Genomic DNA, 19,058 nt, shown 5'->3' on the forward strand with positions numbered 1-19,058 from the left:
ATCCTCCGGGCAATTGGAAGAGAACATTCAAACTGCTACATGTCAGTTGTATTTTGCAACTTGCGACATGTCGTGACATCAGGCGTCTAAAAGAAGATGACGATGATTTGTGCAGAAAACCCTCCGCTGCTTTCAGGTTGTAAACCTTCAGTGTCAGATACGTGAAACGGAATGCCCAAAATGAGACGGGATTTTTTGAATGCATCAGGAAACGTTCCTTTTTTCTCACACCGCACATTGTTTCAGTTTCTGTCTTGGTTGAAGTACCAGCTGCTCCTGAAATGAGTCACCTGTGGGAATGTTCGCATGCTGAGAGAAGCTGAAAGCCCCATTCGAGTGCACTTTGTGCAATTATGGTGTTCCATATAATCAGACTACGTCTGTTGTGCGTTACACAAGAAACTTGTTCAGTAACTTTTCAAATACAGTTTGAGTTTTTAAAACATTGGCACTAGTGGACGTAATGCTGACTCCTGTATTATAGCACAATGACTTACTGAGCTGTGATTCTTTTGCTTGATCAGCTTTTTCTAATAGTTTTTTTTCTGACACAGCTGAAACACTAGAAAGAGGCTACGGGCAAACAATTTATTTTTGTCATTGGGTTTCAGAGAGTAAATGTGCCTCGATTTTATCTGAGGCAACTGCAAGACTGAAATAAATGGAGGTAAAACAAACACGTGACTTTGTTTGCTGATCTGAAAATAATAAACACATTTTGCTAGTTGGGGAATGTATAGAACAGCAGGTATTTACATGGATAGTTACGATTTAGTCAAGTCAATTCCTTATTAACCCAGAGGTTAAGTCTTCACTCGTACAAGTTTAAATGACAGGTATTAATAAGGTTGGATGAAGAGGAAAAACAACGGTATCTTTCCACTAAGAGTACATCAACAATCAGGAAGTAAATAGTTAAGAAAATCAATGTTTTCAAGTACTCCGATTGTTATACTTTTTTATTTCATTTTTATTATATTTAATCATATTTATCATAATTATTATTGTTACCTCGTTTGTGATGTGTTGCTGCAGCCTCTCTGTTGTCATCATTGCACACATGCTCTCGGTATAATTATTAGAGTGATTGCCTGCTGATTCACGTCCTACTATTCATGTCCCTCCTTCGGTCTTGTTTGTGTCTGTTTATTCATTTTGTCATGTAGCATTTGCACACATATTGTTATTTTTCCCCAGGTCTCGTACGATGAATGTTTCGAATGTGAAAAGTCAAATACATTTCCAGAAAAAGACAATTAAAAACACAGTAGAATAAAGGTAAACATGACGCTATTCACCCCAAATCCTCCCGACTCCTACTTTCTTTTTTTTCACGCTGCCACCGTCGCCCCGCCCCTTCATGTGCAAATCACCCTCTACGTCAGCGGAAGTCAGCGTCCCGCTTCTCCTTCCGACAGCTATTCCTTTAAAGGCGTATTTAAAGCCCCCTTTGGCTCCAGTTGCTGCAGCGCCGGACGAACCCTATGCAACGCAAGCTGCCGCGGAGACGAGCGACTGTCCCACCGCTCAGCGGACACACACACACGGACACACACAGCGGGAGGCAGCGGGCTGACACGAGCCGGCGGGGTGAGGACATTTATTATCATTCCGCCGAGGCGGGTCCTCTCCGGAGTACACAGCATCTCAGGTTGCTGCCGCTGCTGCGGAGAGGAGAGGAGGAGGAGGAGGAGGAGGAGGAGGAAGGGGGGGTACAGTAGTTTGCGAAAGGCCCGTGTTAAAAAACAAAAAGGAGAAGATGCTGCAGCCGCGGACAGAGCGGGTCGGGCTGCGTGATTAGGCTGCTCTGCTTATAGCGTGTTTATAAGTAGGCTTTCTGCACGGCTTTAGGGGAAAATTACGCAGAGATCGGCATCGAGGGCTGCAGTTCGGACGAGTATAGCCTTCGTTTCCTTCATCGCCGCGTCGTTTGCGGATGGCCAGGGAGCGGCTACCTGACTTTTGAATGCACCTGTGCGTCATGACAACAAGGGACAGGTGTGTTCGGCATCGCGCTGCGGGCTCCGCGGCTCCCCCGGCTGGCTAAGAACAATATGAGGAGTTCCCTGCTGTTGTTGTCAACTATTCATCAGCGCATGACGGCGCACCGGCACGCGGGGGCCCCCGCCGTCACTTATTAACCGAAGACGTTCGGGGCTAAAACGATTAATCAGTCGATGTTCCGGTCTCGACTGCCTTGTGGTGTCCATCACCGATAAGCTGAATGCCTCACGGGATGATGGAGGTGACTGGGGTCGTTCTTTTGTTAAGCAAAGTCATCGGGCCTCATTTATATGAATATGCGAAAGTACAGCGGTTTTGTTTATTAGAATAATGGTTTCCGAAACCGCATCGTCTCTTTGTCTCCGACACCCGGTTCAGATGTTTGAGTCATCATCGGAACGAGATGACTTCTGTTAAAAATAATAATTATATAAATGAAGCAGTCATTAGATAGTGTTTTAAGCAGATCTCATGTTTCAGATGTTACGGATTTAGTGGTTTACCACAGTGACATAAACGTCTCAACCTCATTTTGCTTTAAGGAAAACCTCATACATCCTGTTTTATTTTCCAACCTCGTTGAAACCACTAACACAGAGTTTTTACACCAGGGGTGTTTGAAGGGTTCCTGTGAGTCAGCACGCCTCTCAGGTGCAGCTGGACGAGAGAGAGACTTCACGTGTAGTGTTTTGCTGGTTTGTGTGTGTCGTCATTCATTGGCAGCCTGGTGTATTTCCATGCGTGTGAGGGATGAGGAGTGGACGTGTGCGTTTGCTGTGCTGTAGGGTGCCGTATTGATCCAATGTACTGTAGCCTACATATCGCCGTTGCCTCGCTGCTTTTTATTTTGTGGAATGGTTTTTAGTCTTTTTTTTGCTGTTACAGTAATCCCTCGTTTATCGCGGGGGTTACGTTCCGAAAATGACCCGCGATAAGTGAAATCCGCGAAATAGAAAACTTTTTTTTTTTTTACAATTAGCAACTATTACATGTATACAAATACAGTGACTCGCGTGTAGGCCGTTTCACTGCTCTTCAGACTGGGCCGCTGCATCCTGACTGCGCTCTGCAGTGTTCTCTTCTTCTGAAGCCCGCGGTGCAGGTGTGTTTGTTCGGGAGAAGAACATAGTGATAGGCAGCTGTTGTCGCTCTTTTTTCTTCTTTGCAAAAAGATCCTTGTACACCGACATGCCACCATCGATTACGTTGGAGAACTGTAATGAACGGCTCGGGAGTGAGTTTTTAGCGAATCAGAATGCAGAGCACAATGCACCAAAAAAAAAAAAATGCAATATGAAAATCCGCGAAATAGCGAATCCGCGATAAGTGAACCGCGAAGTGGCGAGGGATCACTGTATTTGTTAATGCATGTCATGTAACTGATTTGATGTTAAAACTGGAATTGGAATTGCGTGTGTTCAGGTACGACTGCTGGGCCCAACATTGCAGCGTGGTCCAAATTGCCAACGTCTCAACGTCATCTATGAAGCTTTCAAGGCCTTTTGGTGAGTGCCGCATGCACAAGGAGATAATACCCTTTTCTTCTATTCACACTGAACACATTCAACAGTCCTCCGGGTCTCTGTTAATTTGGTGTTTGGTTCAGTAAAACAGCACAAAAACCCAAAGACGGATCTAAATGGCACAACGTATGTCCTCCCTCAGTCTAATGTGCTTCTATTGTGGTGAAAACCAGCCCGAGCGGAACAATGCTGAATAGATGTGCAGTGTGTGTGATGGTTTCGGATACAGCTGACCAGGATTTGCGCAGTCAATTTCTCAGCTGCTCACACGTCTTCCTTAAAACAACGGCGTCCCCTGGTGTCAGCCTCTTTGGTTTGGACACCGGCAGGTTCAGCTGAAGTGAAAGCGGCCGACTTCCTCTTGATGAAATGTTTGCTGACTGTCGTCTGGCGCTGAGTCGGCGGCGGCTTATTGCCGACCAGACGCACTTAGTCACGAGCGTGCAGTCACATGAACGCACACACTCGTGAACTTAACTGCATTTGCAAAAAGATGTTGTGCAAACCGAGCACACGACAGATCGCTCCGTGTGCACACATTCGCAGAGGAAGGCTTTCGATCCTCTTTCCATACGAACATACACATACCTGAATGTTTTGCATGCAGAAGTGGATTATATTTCTCCACACAACCTGTGAATATTTGCTTCCTTTGTAATCTCAACTGAAAGAACAGGTCGGAACTGCATGTCCTGTCCATGCATTACTCCCACTGTGCTTCCTACCAGTCTCTGGGAAGAGCCACCCAACCAAACGCACACACAAACACACACTATATTTAGGATGGGGCGTGCTTGCGGTTTGCAACTGAAATAAAAACAAATCTGTGCAGGAGCTTTACATTGAAAAAATCGATGCTTTAATAGTGTAATAATAGGTAGTAATAATAATAATATTGTGAGCTAATAGTAATAATAGCTCACAAAATGCATTGATTTCCAAACTGACTTTGGCGTGTTACAAGAGTGCCGTTAAATACTGTGCCATGAGCCTACACCAGTATAGTCCCTGTGACTGCGGATCTGTTACTTCAATGGCCTCCACGCAGCAGGACGGAGCCTGAGAGTCTCAGTGGGAGCCGACGCAGCCGCCGGTTCCTTAAAACAAGAAGCCAGGCCTCTGCAGAGATTTCAGACTCTTACGATGCAACGTCCTCGTTACTCGAGTCCTCAACCGCTCTCTGCTGGCAGAAGGGTCGGCAAAGGCCTCGATGCCACACCGAACCTCCAAAATGAACATGATGGAAACATGATGTTATCAACTGATAACAAGCCAGACACAAAACCTTAAGATGTTTACTTGCCGTTTGGACTAAAAACAGCAGGAATACATTTAGTTTGAAGTGTTTCTACCTAACACTGTCCCTTTTTATGTTTGCCTTTCTCTCTCCATCAAAAACACACACACACACACACACACACACACTTACACACACAGCTGGCTTTGTATCCTGAGCCCCGATCCTGTGTGTAGATAACCCATTTCCCACTGCTGGGAAGTTTTTGTGCACAAACCTGAGAAAGAGAGAGGGGAAAGAAAATGTTTTGTATTTTTCCACCTCCGTTCAAAGAGCGAGTTTGTCTGTCAGTGAGTGTGTGCGTGCACGTGCGTGTGTTTGTTTGTCGTCTCACTTACTTCAGTGCCACCAATAGCCTGTCATATCTCCATCAGATCTTACACACGCATACACACGGACACACACGTGTTTTGAAGACGCAGCATTCGACATTCCTACCCCCAGCACAGCCTTCCACGAGTCTGCTGGATTGTTTAGTTTCTAGGTGGGAAAAGGAAAAGGGACAAACCTTTTCACTCGGGCTGTTCGCTGTGCCAAGTTATTCCTCCCTGAACGTTCTGTGCCACAGCAGGCTAACGTCACTGGGTTAATAGACACGTGTGCGTGGTTGTTTCTTTGTGCGGACTAGTAGGAGCCCTTCCTGCATGACTGGTTGGTTTATCTGGTGTTGGAATGTTGTCAAAGTCAATATCAGGTGGCCGTACTGTATTTAGCCGGGGCTTTGAGTTGGAGGACATGCCGTCAGTGTCCAGAGACTTTGTCAATAACAAAAGACGTCTTCTAAGAATAGAGACCATCCACTTTGTTTGCTGCCTCTTCTGTCACCCGATCTTTTTGCACAATTTCTCATTTTTCTGTCCTTTTCTTTCTTTTGTTGTCTTCTTATTTGTATCTCGTGTCCAATTTTTTCAACTACTTTGAAATAGTCATTGAATTAGAATGAAGAAGCTGGTAATGAATCCCCATAAACGAGCTCCTGTGCTAAATTTAAACATTTACACTGGCGTCTTACATTTCCCCTGTCATGTAGTGCAAAATATACAGTCTGAGGTGTGACTCGACTCGACAGAGCCAACAACAGTGAGGAAATACAAAAAAGCAATGCAAGTATATATACCTAACTGTAATAAAGGAGTCACGATCCTCCCTGTCGAAGACTTGGACCAGCCGCCTGTTGTTGCTGCACAACTCACAATTTATTTTCGTATTGAACAACAAAAAACCCACCAAAAGCTACGGCACCAAGCAGCACCAACAAGCTGGCTTCCCCGCAGTACGCAGCCACTTCAGCCTGTGGTTCATGTATGTAATACGTTTTAAGTTGTAAAACTTCTGCTCCTTGAGCCGATCCATCAGCTGTTCTAGTTTTCTTCCCTCAAAGGTTCCGTCAAAAGCCGTTTATTACTCTAAAGGAAAACTGAGAGTTGAAAATCATGTTGTGAAACTTGTCTCTTAAAGGCATTTGGTCATATTTCTATTCCCATCTTCTCTGACTTATCCTGACCTATTTGTTTTAGCTGTGCATCAGATTAGTTTAGTAGGTTCTTTGGATAATCATTTCAAAACTATGCATTATCTTTGTTCATGATTACTTATTGTTTACATGACCAACAATTGGCCCAACAAAATGTTTGTGCAAAGGGAAAAGAAGAGACTTCTTAAAATCTTGTTTTGTCTGAAAACCTAAAAATCCAGAGATATTTAGTTTAATATGCCACTTATCCTGGGAAACATTTGATCCTCTTTCATTCTGTTATGCAGTTGTGTTGTTTCATTTATGGGATGGAGTCCAGCCACAGGGACATTTTATTGCGGCCTCCTAGAGTTTGCACGCTCATAAAGCACTTTGGTGGAATCTTGTGATAATACGTGACAACAAGTCACTAGTGTTGACTTGCCATTACTTTTTTTTTAATTGAAAACACCTTCATTACTTTTTCATGTTTCACCTTTGACTTTATTATAACCAAATCTACATTAGTGCCGTGTACCAATCCACATTCCTGACCTGCTCGGAAAGGAGCAACACGTGAGAAGAGGAGAGAAACAAAACACGAACAAGGGGAATAAATACACTTGTATCCGTTGTTCCATTGTAACAAGGAATTCTTTTATTACTGATGGGCGTGATGCAATTTTTAGCAGCTTGACAACATGCAGAACAAGATGTTCTTCTGTGATTAAAGCAGCGCCAACACTTTCGCAAATATTTCACCTCAAGGTTCATTTCATATATGTGCATGTATATATATATATATATATATATATATATATTGGTAGGTGTGTTAATAATATGTATCATGTAATCCTTACTGAGGGGCCAGTTTGTCTGCATAAACCTATGTGTGTCTGTGTGTGGTTAAGCAGTTGATCAGTTGTCAGTTCGCCTTTAGCAGCATCAACCGAAGGTTGTGTGTGTGTGTGTGTGTGTGTGTGTGTGCTACAGAGGCGTGTGGCCGAGGATCAAACTTGTCTTGTGTGATCCTTTGTCAGTTCTGTTCTGCACCGTTATTGGGGCGATACGTTGCGCCTTACGACGTTTGTAACGCAATGTTTCAGAGCGATGTTTCTTGTTGTCTATTGTTACACTGTCTACTGTCACGCACCAACCGCCAAGACAAATTCCTTGTATGTTTGACATATTTTGGCAATAAATGATTCCTGATTCCTGTGTCATCCTGTATGTGATGTCGGCTCACACACAGAAAACAACAACCTCCGTCACTTCTGTGTAGGGAGGCACGCAGCTTGCGTGAATAGTGGCCCGAAGCCAAGGTATCGGGTACTAGAAAAGCTGACTAGATCGCTATGACAGGCGGCGCTCAGTCACGCTGATGGCTCCAAAGAAGAAGAAACACACCCGAAAATATCCAGATTTAGTGGATCAGTTAGTTTCGGCCTCGGGAGGCAACATACACATGTAAACTCACACACACACATATGCACAGTCCCTCTAAAAGGAGAGAGGCCCCTGGTGGCCTGACAGACAGGATGCACGTGGGGGGGGAGGTGCAGTAATATGATGTTGGGTAGGGGGTACTGTAGTTAGAGGAGGCTCAGATGAGGTTTTGGGTTTGTCTCAGTCCTGTGTGTGTGTGGGTGTGGGGGGGGGGACTCGGCCAGTAATGGGACTCCGGTGTAGAAGTGGGCCATCGCTCCTGTCAGCAGCTTGTCAAAACTTCACCGTAATCAACTTCAGACATTTAGAGCAGCAGGCGTCCACACAGCGTTTTTACATAAGGAGTCTCCAACATGCGAGTTGGGGAATAGAAAAGGTTTGTGCATATTATGTTAAAAAGATACCAGATTTACTAGTCACTAGCAACTACATTGACACCCGTCTAGATGGGCTGAGATGAGCGGGCAGGGGATTGAAATAATGGGGTGTTTGTGTTGGTGTGTGAGTGACCTCCACAGAGAAGGACGGTCTCCTGTTGCTTACAAACTAAAGCCGTTGTCCTGTTTTTCTCATTAGGCTCTGGTCCCCTTTGAGTGAGTGCGAGCTAACCTATCTGCCGGGGCTAGAAATAAACGCGGAGATGACGGCGCTATTTAGCGGCTGCAAAGCCAGATGACCTGACACAGGGACCAGAGACCTCCTCACCTCTGTTCCTGCCACAGAAAGCAGACCTGAACCACATTCAGAAGGCTTCATCTGGTATTATAGACACACCCTGGTTGCTGTGGCCATTCAAAATTCCAACAACTTGTTTTTGAGACTCCAAATCCATAAGGACTCGGTTACCTTTTTAATGAACCAAATGGTGAAAGTTAACATTCTTAGTGGATTTTATTTACCGGTATTGGAAGCTTTGCAGCCATTTTGCCACCTGTTTGCCAGAAAGTCCTTCTTGCTGAGTGGAATATATTTTAGCAGTGAGGAACTACCACATGTAGCTCTATGCGTAGGCATACTTGATGACGCATAGCAAACAAAGGGATTCAGTGCATTTTGTATTGTGCTTTTGTTACTTTGACAGTGGCAGTTATTTTATTTTGTTGGATCAAAGCCTTTCGGTTGAAGATATACACTTGATCTCATTGTCCCGTTCCCAATGTAAGTCTGCAGGAAATGGTGTTTAAATGGCATCACGTGACGGACTTTTGAAATGGTAAACCCACCGTTTGGCCAGTATGGAAACTTTTGCCGGGAGTTTCCTCTTCACTCGGTGCGGCTTGATTGGGTCGTTGAACTCGATCAACCTGCCGGTGGAGTCGACTTATGACCGTAAGGCCTGTTGTCCCACCCACTCAGGAACTATGTTCCCCGGATGCAGTCCTGCCACGTATTATCAGCCATGATGGCCCAGGAGTAGAAAGTGGGATTGAGATTGGAGCTAACTTTGACCTGTCGGTGGGATGTTCTCATAGACGCTGTGATGTGTACGTGCTTGAATGTGTGTGTGTGTGTGTGTGTGTGTGCACACACAGTATGTGAGAAGCAGGTACACTATGTGATATTCATAACCAGCCACCATAGCCCTATAAGCTGTGTCATGGAGCAAGGGATTTGGACTTTGCTAGTGTTGATGCACAAGCGCCCCCTCCCCTCCCCCCCATTACTCTGCACTGCAGCAGCGCTGCACCATAACGCACACATCCATCTCCCTCTCTCTCTCTCTGGTACTCATCCCTGCCATCTGCCTCCTGAAGCTGGGAAAATGGTTATTTTTCACGGGAGTGTCACGGACAGCATGACGATGTTGTAGTGTGTGTGTGTGTGTGTGTGTGTGTGTGATTGCGTTGCTTTGCGGTTAGCTGTCCGTGTGTGTAGATGTCTAGGAACTGTCCTCCTTGCCACCGAATGTTTGTGTCTGTGTGCGAGAAACAGGGAGAGACAGAGAGGATATGCAACTGAAGCGTCTCTGCACGGGAGTTACCTCTTTCTGTAAAAGACAGTCCCAAAAGATCAAACATCTCTTGAATGTCTTGAATTTCTCCACACACACACACACACACACACACACACAGTGAATACTATCTGATTACAGGTCTTTACACATGAAGCACCGCTCAGTCGCACTATTGTTTCTGTGTGTTTGTGCATGTGTGTGAGTCCGTAACATGAGCTCAGCTTATGGAGAATCCCACCGTAGCCTTTCCAGGAGTCAAAATAAACACTGTACAGTTTCAAGTGAGGGCTGAGAAGGATCGAGAGGATGGTGTTAAGAGTCGAGTAAAAGGAAAACAAAAGCACTGGGCTAAGACTAGGGAAACTGTCAAATGAAGTTAAATACCTGACGAAAAAGAAGTTTTGATTCCTCAGATGGACAAAAAAAAAAAGACTCAAACGCATGCAAAAGGCGAGAGGAAAACCAGCAGGAGGGAGGGGGAGAAGATGCCTGTGTCTCGAAGAACACGGGTAACACCGGTCTATTTAAGTGAGGGTTTATTGTGGGGCCTCAGAACGGATTACCTGCGACACTGGCATGAAATTAGGGCTAGCTCGCCCCCCCCCGCCCCTCTCCATTCTTCTTCTCCTTGTTCTTCCTCCATCATCTCCCTTACATGTTACAGGTAACATGAGTAGACAGACAGGCCTGGTCGTGCACCGCAAACACTGTCCAAAGTGCAAATAGGCAGTTACATGTGCTCCCGTGTTACCCTCTAGTCATAATAGCTTTAAATTTCATTTTTAATTTTAATTTATTTATTCTAACCACCTGGCAGCACATCTGCGTCCCGCTGGTCGGCGCTCTCTGGCCCTTCTCGCTGACATGACCCATTTCTACTCTATTATTAGTGAATGAAAAGCATCTGCTTGTGACACCAGGAACAAACTGATATATTGGTAGAAAATGTGATACGGATGACATATAGCTTCCAGGGACATCATCAGTTTTTTCCTGCTTGCAGGTTCTTCGGTTTTCACCGACGGTCAAACTCCTAACTACTCCGATTATCCTCTCATATTGAACTCGATGAATCAGCACATCTGGTCAGTGGGTCTCTCTGGGCTTCAAAATTGTAGTGAAGTGCCTCTTATGCAAGATCAAATAGACCCTCCTTTTATTTTCCCTCACTGTCCATGCACACAAATATTAACTTCAGTATGTGAACTTGATCCTGAGGTCCTCAGCCTTGCGATCTATATTCAGCTCCATATGGGTCAATGGGCTTCATCTCAATGCAATATATTGTCAAACAATGTAAAGGAGTCCAGACGTATTTACCTCGTTTGTTCAGTACAGTCAGCATTTCAAACCCACATATATGACTTTGCAAAGGTTTTACTGATGTAAGAGATTGTTTTGGGGTAATTTTAAAGCAAATATCTCAACATTCTCAGGATTAAACATCTTTAGCTTTTTCTCCTCTCTGATATTATTCTCAGCGGGCTGCTCCTTTTCAAATTAAACCAGGCTTTATTTGGCACCCTTCCGCCTTGCTTAACAGATGAATCAGTCAGCTGTAACCAGTTAGTGGTCCTTCCCCAGCTCCAGCCCGTTGCCCAATTAAATATTTTGTGGTTTTAGATACTTGACACGATAGCTACAGGCAGGAAACACCATTTGCTGCAGCTAAATACATATTTTCCTACATGCTCCACAGAAATAGGTGAGAGCAAAATGGTTTATAAAGGGGAACAAATGCCTTTTCCAATTCAACTCTGTGCTTTTTGCACTTTGCTTTGCTTATGATACCTGCAACATGTAAGTGGGAGATGATGGAAGAAGCTAAAGAAGGATGGAGAGGGGAGATGAAGGGAGGAAGGCATACTTGTGTGTGTTGACCTGCAGGACAGAGGAAACAACATTTGTCCTGGCCTTTACAGGCATCTTCTTTCCCTTCCTCCTGCCTGTGTACATTTTTCTGTTACCTATTTACTTTATTTTGCTTCGTTTTGGGTTATTCCGTCGCCCATCTCCATCCTGGCAACTGACGCCTGCCACATAAGTATAAATCTATACATTACATTACAGGTCATTTAGCAGACGCTTTTATCCAAAGCAACTTACATTGCACTTTAAACCCATGGCTTTTTCACATTTTGCCCGGGGAGCAATTAGGGGTTAGGTGTCTTGCTCAGGGACACTTCGACTTGAGACATGGGGCGGCCGGGACTCTAACCACCAACCTTGCGGTTCCCAGCACACCCGCTCTACCCCCTGGGCCACGACGAATAAGATGCCATTCAACTGCTATGTTTGTGTGTTTTCAGGGTGCAATATAACGATGCTAGTACTGCTCACTGTTATCTAGAACTGAAATATCTAGAAAAAACACGGTGTTTTTTTTTATGTCCTTTAGCCCATTGACGCACATTTTATGATTTATAACAATATATCTGTCCCAATTGTTTCTCAATTGTGTGTGGTCATTTAGTTGAGGGAACAAAACCTTTCTGAACAAATGGCTTTTTATTAATTAAAGAAATGTGGGTACAAGATATAAATCCTCCACACCGGACTCCAACAACAACAGAACATAGTAATAATAATAATACGACAAAAAGATAACTATGTTGACCAGAATATATCCAATCTAATTAAAAAAAGAGTTCATTTCCTCTGGAAGCTCGTTCCATGCTTTTATAGTACAGAGGGCAAAGATTTTTTTTTCTCTTTTCAGAGACACTTGTTGTTCACATTGTGTGAGACATCTTCGGGTGCTTTGGCACATCGTGTTCTCTGCCTCACAGTTGTGGGAGGTTTTGAAGTTCTTTCTGGGTTAGTCCTCTAATTCGTAACCTAATCTTGATTTTAATTGGTATGTATTTGTTATTTATATGAACATATTACTTTAAAGGAGAGGGGTTGTTATGTAATCTGCTGCAATGTGTGAGGTCAAAGGGAGGAGGTGTGTGTGTGTGTGTGTGTGTGTGTGTGTGTGTATAAAATATTCATGGCCATCTTGAGAGCATCACAAATGTTAATGGGGACATGCGAGCGCTCTGAAACTGGCAAAGGGAGATGAATACAGAGGTGGTAAGTAATGGACGGCCACATATTTTCAACATCTGCCCTCGTCGATCTGTCTTTGTGTTCTCGTTCTTCATTTCTCCCACTTTCCCACTGGTCAAACCCTCCATCATTTCCCTCTCTGTGTCTCTCTCTCCTCTCTTACTTTTTATGCCTTCCCAATTTAGAGGCTCTTAGCACTGTTGTGTGTGTGTGTGTGTCGTTCACGTGGTTAGTATTAGTGGGTGTTGGGTGTGACAGAACGTGCCGTGTTATAATCCACTGACCCCCTGGACGTGGAAACACACACTTCGGTGTGTAACTTTGCCCCTGAAATGGTATTGAACACATGCGCATTCTTGTTTCTTTTTATCCGAGGCGCTTTTACTAGCTGAAGGCTTTCATGCTTCATTCTCCTCGCTTTCTTTTTTTTTTTCTGTCCACATATTTCTCATTTCTTCTCACACACACAACCCTCTGTGTGAAACAGTAGCTCAACACGAATGCGTTGTGTGCTTCCATCCTCCCCGTTCGGTTTGAAAGAGTGTCTGCGCGGACGAATCATGTGTTCAAACCAATTACACTATGCGAGAAAATGGACTCTTTTCAAAGGAGCGTGTGCGTGTCTTGAGTTGTGGTATCAGCGTGTTGATCCTTTCACACAACTTGCTTTCACAGATCTGAAACACACACAGGTTGTCTTTTCCCAAATGTAACCCAAACACTTTCTTTTTCTCTTGCTCTGTCTGGTCACACAAATAGTTTGGGTTTAGTTCATGCAGGTAATGAGTCATTGTTCGCCAGTTCAATAAATATAAATACAGTATTTGGGTTTTAGACCTGATTTTGAAAAGCAGCTCGCCAATCCCAGTAGAATTACTCATTCTTTAGAGATTATCCACAGACCAGTTTTTCTTTTTGAAAACTTGTAAAAAACAAATACTCACCGCATCACCGTGACATTGTTGCTGCAAAGTTGTTTTTACAGTATTTTACAGTGCATAATATAGTTCCACTAACTTATTTGGTATTTGAGCTGAGGCCAAAAAAGAGCAGAGTAAGAAGTGAAAAATATGTTTGTTCACACACAATGGTAATGATAACAAATTTAATAGCAAAAAATACTTTCTGCAAATGCAGTAGAATTGCTGCTGGAGTCCCAGCAGGAGAGTCCAGAGCAATCTGTCTTTCCAACAGTCAGTTCACTTAATTAGTGGTCCACAAAAAGGGGATTATTAAATCAACTTGGATATAAATAAAATGCAACAGATGGGAACTGTCTGATATAGTATGTTAAATAATAATTGTGAGTTAATACTGACGGCTTAGAAAAACTATTCCGGACTGCGACAGTTTATCAAGCTTGGCGATCTTCCTCGGGGAGCATTAATGAAGAAACATGCGATGCTCAAAACACCCACAGCCAGATTTTACTAAAGAAGCCTGGTCCTTTTCCAGGATTTTACATGCATCAATTCAACACCAAGGTTCGGCTCGTTCGAGTTGTTTTATCTTTTCTTCATTGTCCTTTTTTCAAATGGCAGTCTGCCTTCCCCTTGTACGTGCATGTACATGTAAGAGAAATCCAGTGTTTTTTGTATATATGCATCAAAATGTCCCTCCTCTGGTCAGTGCATATAAACATGAAATTGCTGTCACTAATTCTGATGTTATCTTTCCTTTTTTTCCGGCCGTCTCTCCTCCCAACTAATGGGGATGCCTGCGATGTGGTGCCGCTTTCCTCCACCTGCTGGCTGTCTTCCTCCAGATTGATCAGCCAATCGATGGGGATTTTCAGAAGAGCTCCGCCCACCTTTGCTACCTGCCTTAATCCTCCTCTCCCCTCCCCCGGCGGCCTCCTCCTAGCCCCCACCCACTGCGTCATCCAGCCCTCAATCCAGCCCTCTATCTCTAAAATGACTCTGGAACTTACTGAATGGTCTTCTATATGGATTTTTACAGCTTGTAATAGACAGTAGGAACAAGAGGGAGAAACCTCAATGACAAAAAAGCCATAAACGCACACACTACACACACACACACACACACACTACACACACAGACGTACATACACACACACACACACACACACACACACGCATGCATTCACACGGGGGCACACAAACACACATAAACTCACGCTGGGAATATACCGCACACTCTTCCTGTGAAAATTCAACCGCTTCCATTGTTTTTTCTGGATTTCTACAAACCTCTGGAAAGCTGATTTCTTTGTTTTCTTTTTTCCGACTCTGGGACAAAACCAAAAGCCGAGAGGCGGATTAACACTTGTGAGGCTGCAGTGTTTAGGGAGCTCAAGTTGTTTTTTAGTACAACTTGTTCAGAGAATACTGAGTAATACTGATTGAACGGATTGTTTCATTTTCTTTACATTGACATGCCGGACATATAGACCGGCTTTTCCTTCATTTGGTTTGTGTCTGCAGCCTTGTTGAGTTTTAGCAGGACCCAAGATAATTTTTTTTTTTTTTTTTTTGAATTCTTTTGGGTTTTATTGTAGAGATATTGGCACTCTAGTTATATATATATAACCAGCAAATTACTACCACATGCTGTAATTTGTAGCTTGAAAATATTGCGATTAGGTCACCAACCAGTTTTAATGTAAGTACGAGTGACTTGACACGAGTAGTTTCAAAAAGGTTTCTTTGGTAGCCAAAGGCGATCTCTCAGCGCGTCACTGGTGGGGGGTGCGCATTGGCTTTCTCGCTGCGTGCATGCCCTCCAACATGCCTCCCCAGAACACGGAGGCCGACGCCACGCAGGTCGGATCTCTGGTGGACGGGGCTAACGGCAAAAACACCACGGCGTCGGGGTCGGGCGAGGGGAAAGGAGGAGGAGGAGGAGCGACAGGAGGCGAGGCAGATGGATCCGGAGGCCGAGGGGTGGAGGAGTCAGCGAGCGAGGGATCGCTGGAAGGCATACCGCTGAAGCGATGGGTGATGCATGGCGCCGTGATGTTCGGCCGGGAGTTCTGCTACGCCATGGAGACGGCGCTGGTGACGCCCGTGCTGCTGCAGATAGGTGAGTAGAGAGCTTTTAGATTCACAGTGACTAACGGTAACAAACGGAAAGTGATGAACACCGTTAGAAATTTCTCATTAGTTACCTGCCAGCGTTCGCTCTTCAGTCTGACCCCCCTGCCTGACCCCCAGAAACAAAGAAGAGCACGTCGGCCTCACCGAGTCACTTATACAGAGGCCATAAAAAACATCACCACAAAAACTAGGGCTGCATCCAACAATCACGTTTTACTATCCATTCGTTTGCACCCCATTAGCGTTTTTAAATGCTAATTAGGTTTCATGCTTCAAATCTCTTGTTTTATCCGACTGACAGTCAGAAAGTTGAATACATTTAAGTTTTCATAAGGACAAAGGAAGCAAACTGTCACAGTGGAGAGGCAGGAACCAAATAGTTGAGGAAGAATGAACCAGAGCATATTCTCAGGATACAAACAGGATTCACAATGGCGTCTGTGTTAATAGGAATTAGAAGCAATACTTAGAAAGCAAAGTGCCTGTGAACTTAAAATAGTTTGTTAATGGGAACAGGGAGAACTGCTGTTTGTCCTGACGTTGTTCTGGCATTTGAGAGCTAAATTTACGCCAAGTGCTGTTCACCTTGTTCGGATGGACTTCCGTTTGATCTCTCTGGAGATTATCTAGCTTGCTGTCACCCACACATCCACAAACACACCTACACACACACACACACACACATACACACACACACACACACACACACACAGATGGGCCTGCAAAAAGACAATCCAATCGCAATGGGATTCTTGTCATTTGCACCTAGCCTCATCTCTGAGAGAACATTTGACAAGTCCAATTTTGTCCGGAATACACTGGAGTCCTCAGGGGAGATGGAGAATGTGTAGAGAGTGAAAAGGTGGAGAAGAAGGAGGCAAGAAGGCGAAGATCACGAGTGTGAGAAGGGGAGTTAGAGAGAAAAAGGGACATAAAAGGCTGAAACAGCCGTAACCTTGTTTGCAATTCAAAGTCACTTCCCATGCGATCCCCTCTCCCTCTCCCTTTCCTTTCTCTCCGAATCTGTCCTCCCCCCTCCGTGGGTAGTGTGATCTCCTAGCTTACATAACCGAGGCGACATGAGTGGCAGGGCGCTGTGTGGTCACCGTGACTTCTGGCTGGCTCACCCGGGATGAGCCGCCACAGGGAGGGAGGAAGGCTTTGAAACATTTCCAATTTTCTGTTACTTCCAAAGAAAGGTACCTTCCATCTGCCAAATGTGTCTCTCCAAATCTCAATCTCTAACTTTACACCAGGCCCGTCTCCCTCTGTAGGACCAGACCAGGGCTGGTGCTGCATGGTTTGGCTCTGATCTCAGACCTGGTTCAGCGGCCCAAACTTTTTTTTTAGATGACACATGATGTGTCTGAGCCCCTCTTAGCAGATTTTGGATACACCGAGAGGTACAACTGCCACAGATTAGTCCAATGAAATGATTAATACCAAAACGGACTGCGCAGGGATTTTGCAGTCTTGCTGAGATTCATCGCTGGTTTAATCTCGTCATGTTTCTCTTTTCACGTCAGGCTAATTGGCTGCTGCTCAGTCTGACCTTTTACACTGATAGGAGATTGCCTTTCGTCCAAATGAATTATGAAGTGGATTGCATTCAGTAGAGCGCAGTGCGGCGTGTTTGAATTCTATAATAATTAGGAGATGCAGATTACTGTGTCCCGTTTCCAACAGGATGCAGGAAATTACGTTACATTACATTGGGACATCTGTGCCGATCGCAGCCATTGTTCAAGGGTGACGTATATTTGGGTGTCTGGCTTGATCACCAACCCTAAAACTGTGAAATAAGACAACTTGTCTCGCCTTTCCAGTATTGCTCCCCCCTCCCCATCGGAGCATCTCTACTGTATACCAGCAGATATGTGAGTCTATGCACCGATCCAATTTCACGTTCCCATATCATTTACCAGCTCTACGCAGGAACAACAACAACAGATGTCCCCGTAGAGCCCGCGTGATCCGTTTCTGCACAGTTAATAAACACTCTTGTGCATCCTATTTCTTCCCTGATAATGACACCTAGTGGACGGCACGTCATTCGGACACATGCCGGGATGAGTGTTATTGTCAGCTGTTAGCAACCAGTGGTGAGTGCTGGAATATAAAGTTAGCATGTTGTGTTCCAATGTAATATGCTCACTTCTAGTTTTGGGCTGCAAAGGAATAAATTACGTTTCATTATGTTTCAGAAAAAAAAGTCAGTTTTATTAGATCAGCTTTTTGGAAATATTTGACCTCCCCTCCTTCCTTCATTGTTACTTTGCGCCAATTTCCATTTGTTTTCTGTCATGTGAATCTGTTTAGAAGCAATGTGTCTTAATGCATTTCTCACACAAAGGCTGGTTTTGTGCAGATTGATTCATGGTTTTAGCCAGCTAACAGACAAACAAATAGGCCTAGTGAGATGAAAACCAACCTCCCTCCCACCCTGTGGGCAGCAGCCCAAGTTATGGGATAACAAATATCGACCCCCCACCCCCCCCCCCCCCTCCTCCCCCCTCTCCGTGTGGTTAATGCTCCATGCGTGCTGGAGACTGACTGTAGCTACTGGAATTAGCTGGATAACTGGCTGGTTGGCTCGCTCTGAGTGAAACCATTGTGTGTTTGTAGCCCCCGTAACACTGAGGTCAGAGAAAAGAAGTGTGTGTGTGTGTGTGTGTGTGTGTGTGTGTGTGTGTGTGTGTGTGTGAAGCAGGCAGAGTTTGGTCAAGAAGTCCATATTTACAAACCCAGAGAAAGGATAAGAATCGTCTACCTTACAAGGTGTGGAGAGCATGCAGAGCTCTATTCTTATCTGGTAGCCGTCAGTCACTCAAGGAGACCGGCTTTCCCCTAAAGACGTGAGCGCTGGTGGACCAATCGCACGACTCGCCACCTTAGTCTCTAGGGAGTGAGATAGGAAGGGATTTAAGAAAAAATTGATTCATTGCAGTGAGGGAGCAATTCAGTTAATGATGACAAAGGGATTAGGAGAGATGATGAGGAAAGGACCTGAGCAAGGAGGAGGCAGAGAGCGCTGACCGTGTGTTTCGTCCTTCTTCTTGGTTTGCCCGTTCAACCGTCGCTTTGAGGGTTGTAAAGATCATTTCAATAAACTAAATCTACTACTGTTGCCTATAACACCTATTTTATAAAACATGTGAAGAAGCAACCTTTCACTCGTAATACAAATGCTTGTTATCTAGATTTAAATGTTCTTTTGGAAACGGGTTGACAGAGTTTGAAGGTGACCTGCAGAGCGCTTTTTCAAGTCTTTTGA

The 19,058-nt window shown here is 44.5% G+C and overlaps 1 protein-coding gene across 1 annotated transcript in view; it reads left to right on the forward strand.

Moving 5' to 3' along the window:
- The first annotated feature begins 1,422 nt into the window (after nt 1–1,422).
- slc45a4a (solute carrier family 45 member 4a) overlaps nt 1,423–19,058 on the forward strand; it is a 36,375-nt gene continuing 18,739 nt past the window's right edge. The window contains exons 1-3 of the mRNA XM_040188166.2: nt 1,423–1,590; nt 3,427–3,509; nt 14,494–15,770. Coding sequence (XP_040044100.2) covers nt 15,464–15,770 — 307 coding nt within the window. The 5' untranslated portion in view covers nt 1,423–1,590; nt 3,427–3,509; nt 14,494–15,463. The remainder of the gene's footprint in view (nt 1,591–3,426; nt 3,510–14,493; nt 15,771–19,058) is intronic.

This window comes from Gasterosteus aculeatus, chromosome 10 (assembly GCF_964276395.1).
Source record: "Gasterosteus aculeatus chromosome 10, fGasAcu3.hap1.1, whole genome shotgun sequence".
In the NCBI taxonomy this organism is placed as follows: Eukaryota; Metazoa; Chordata; class Actinopteri; order Perciformes; family Gasterosteidae; genus Gasterosteus; species Gasterosteus aculeatus.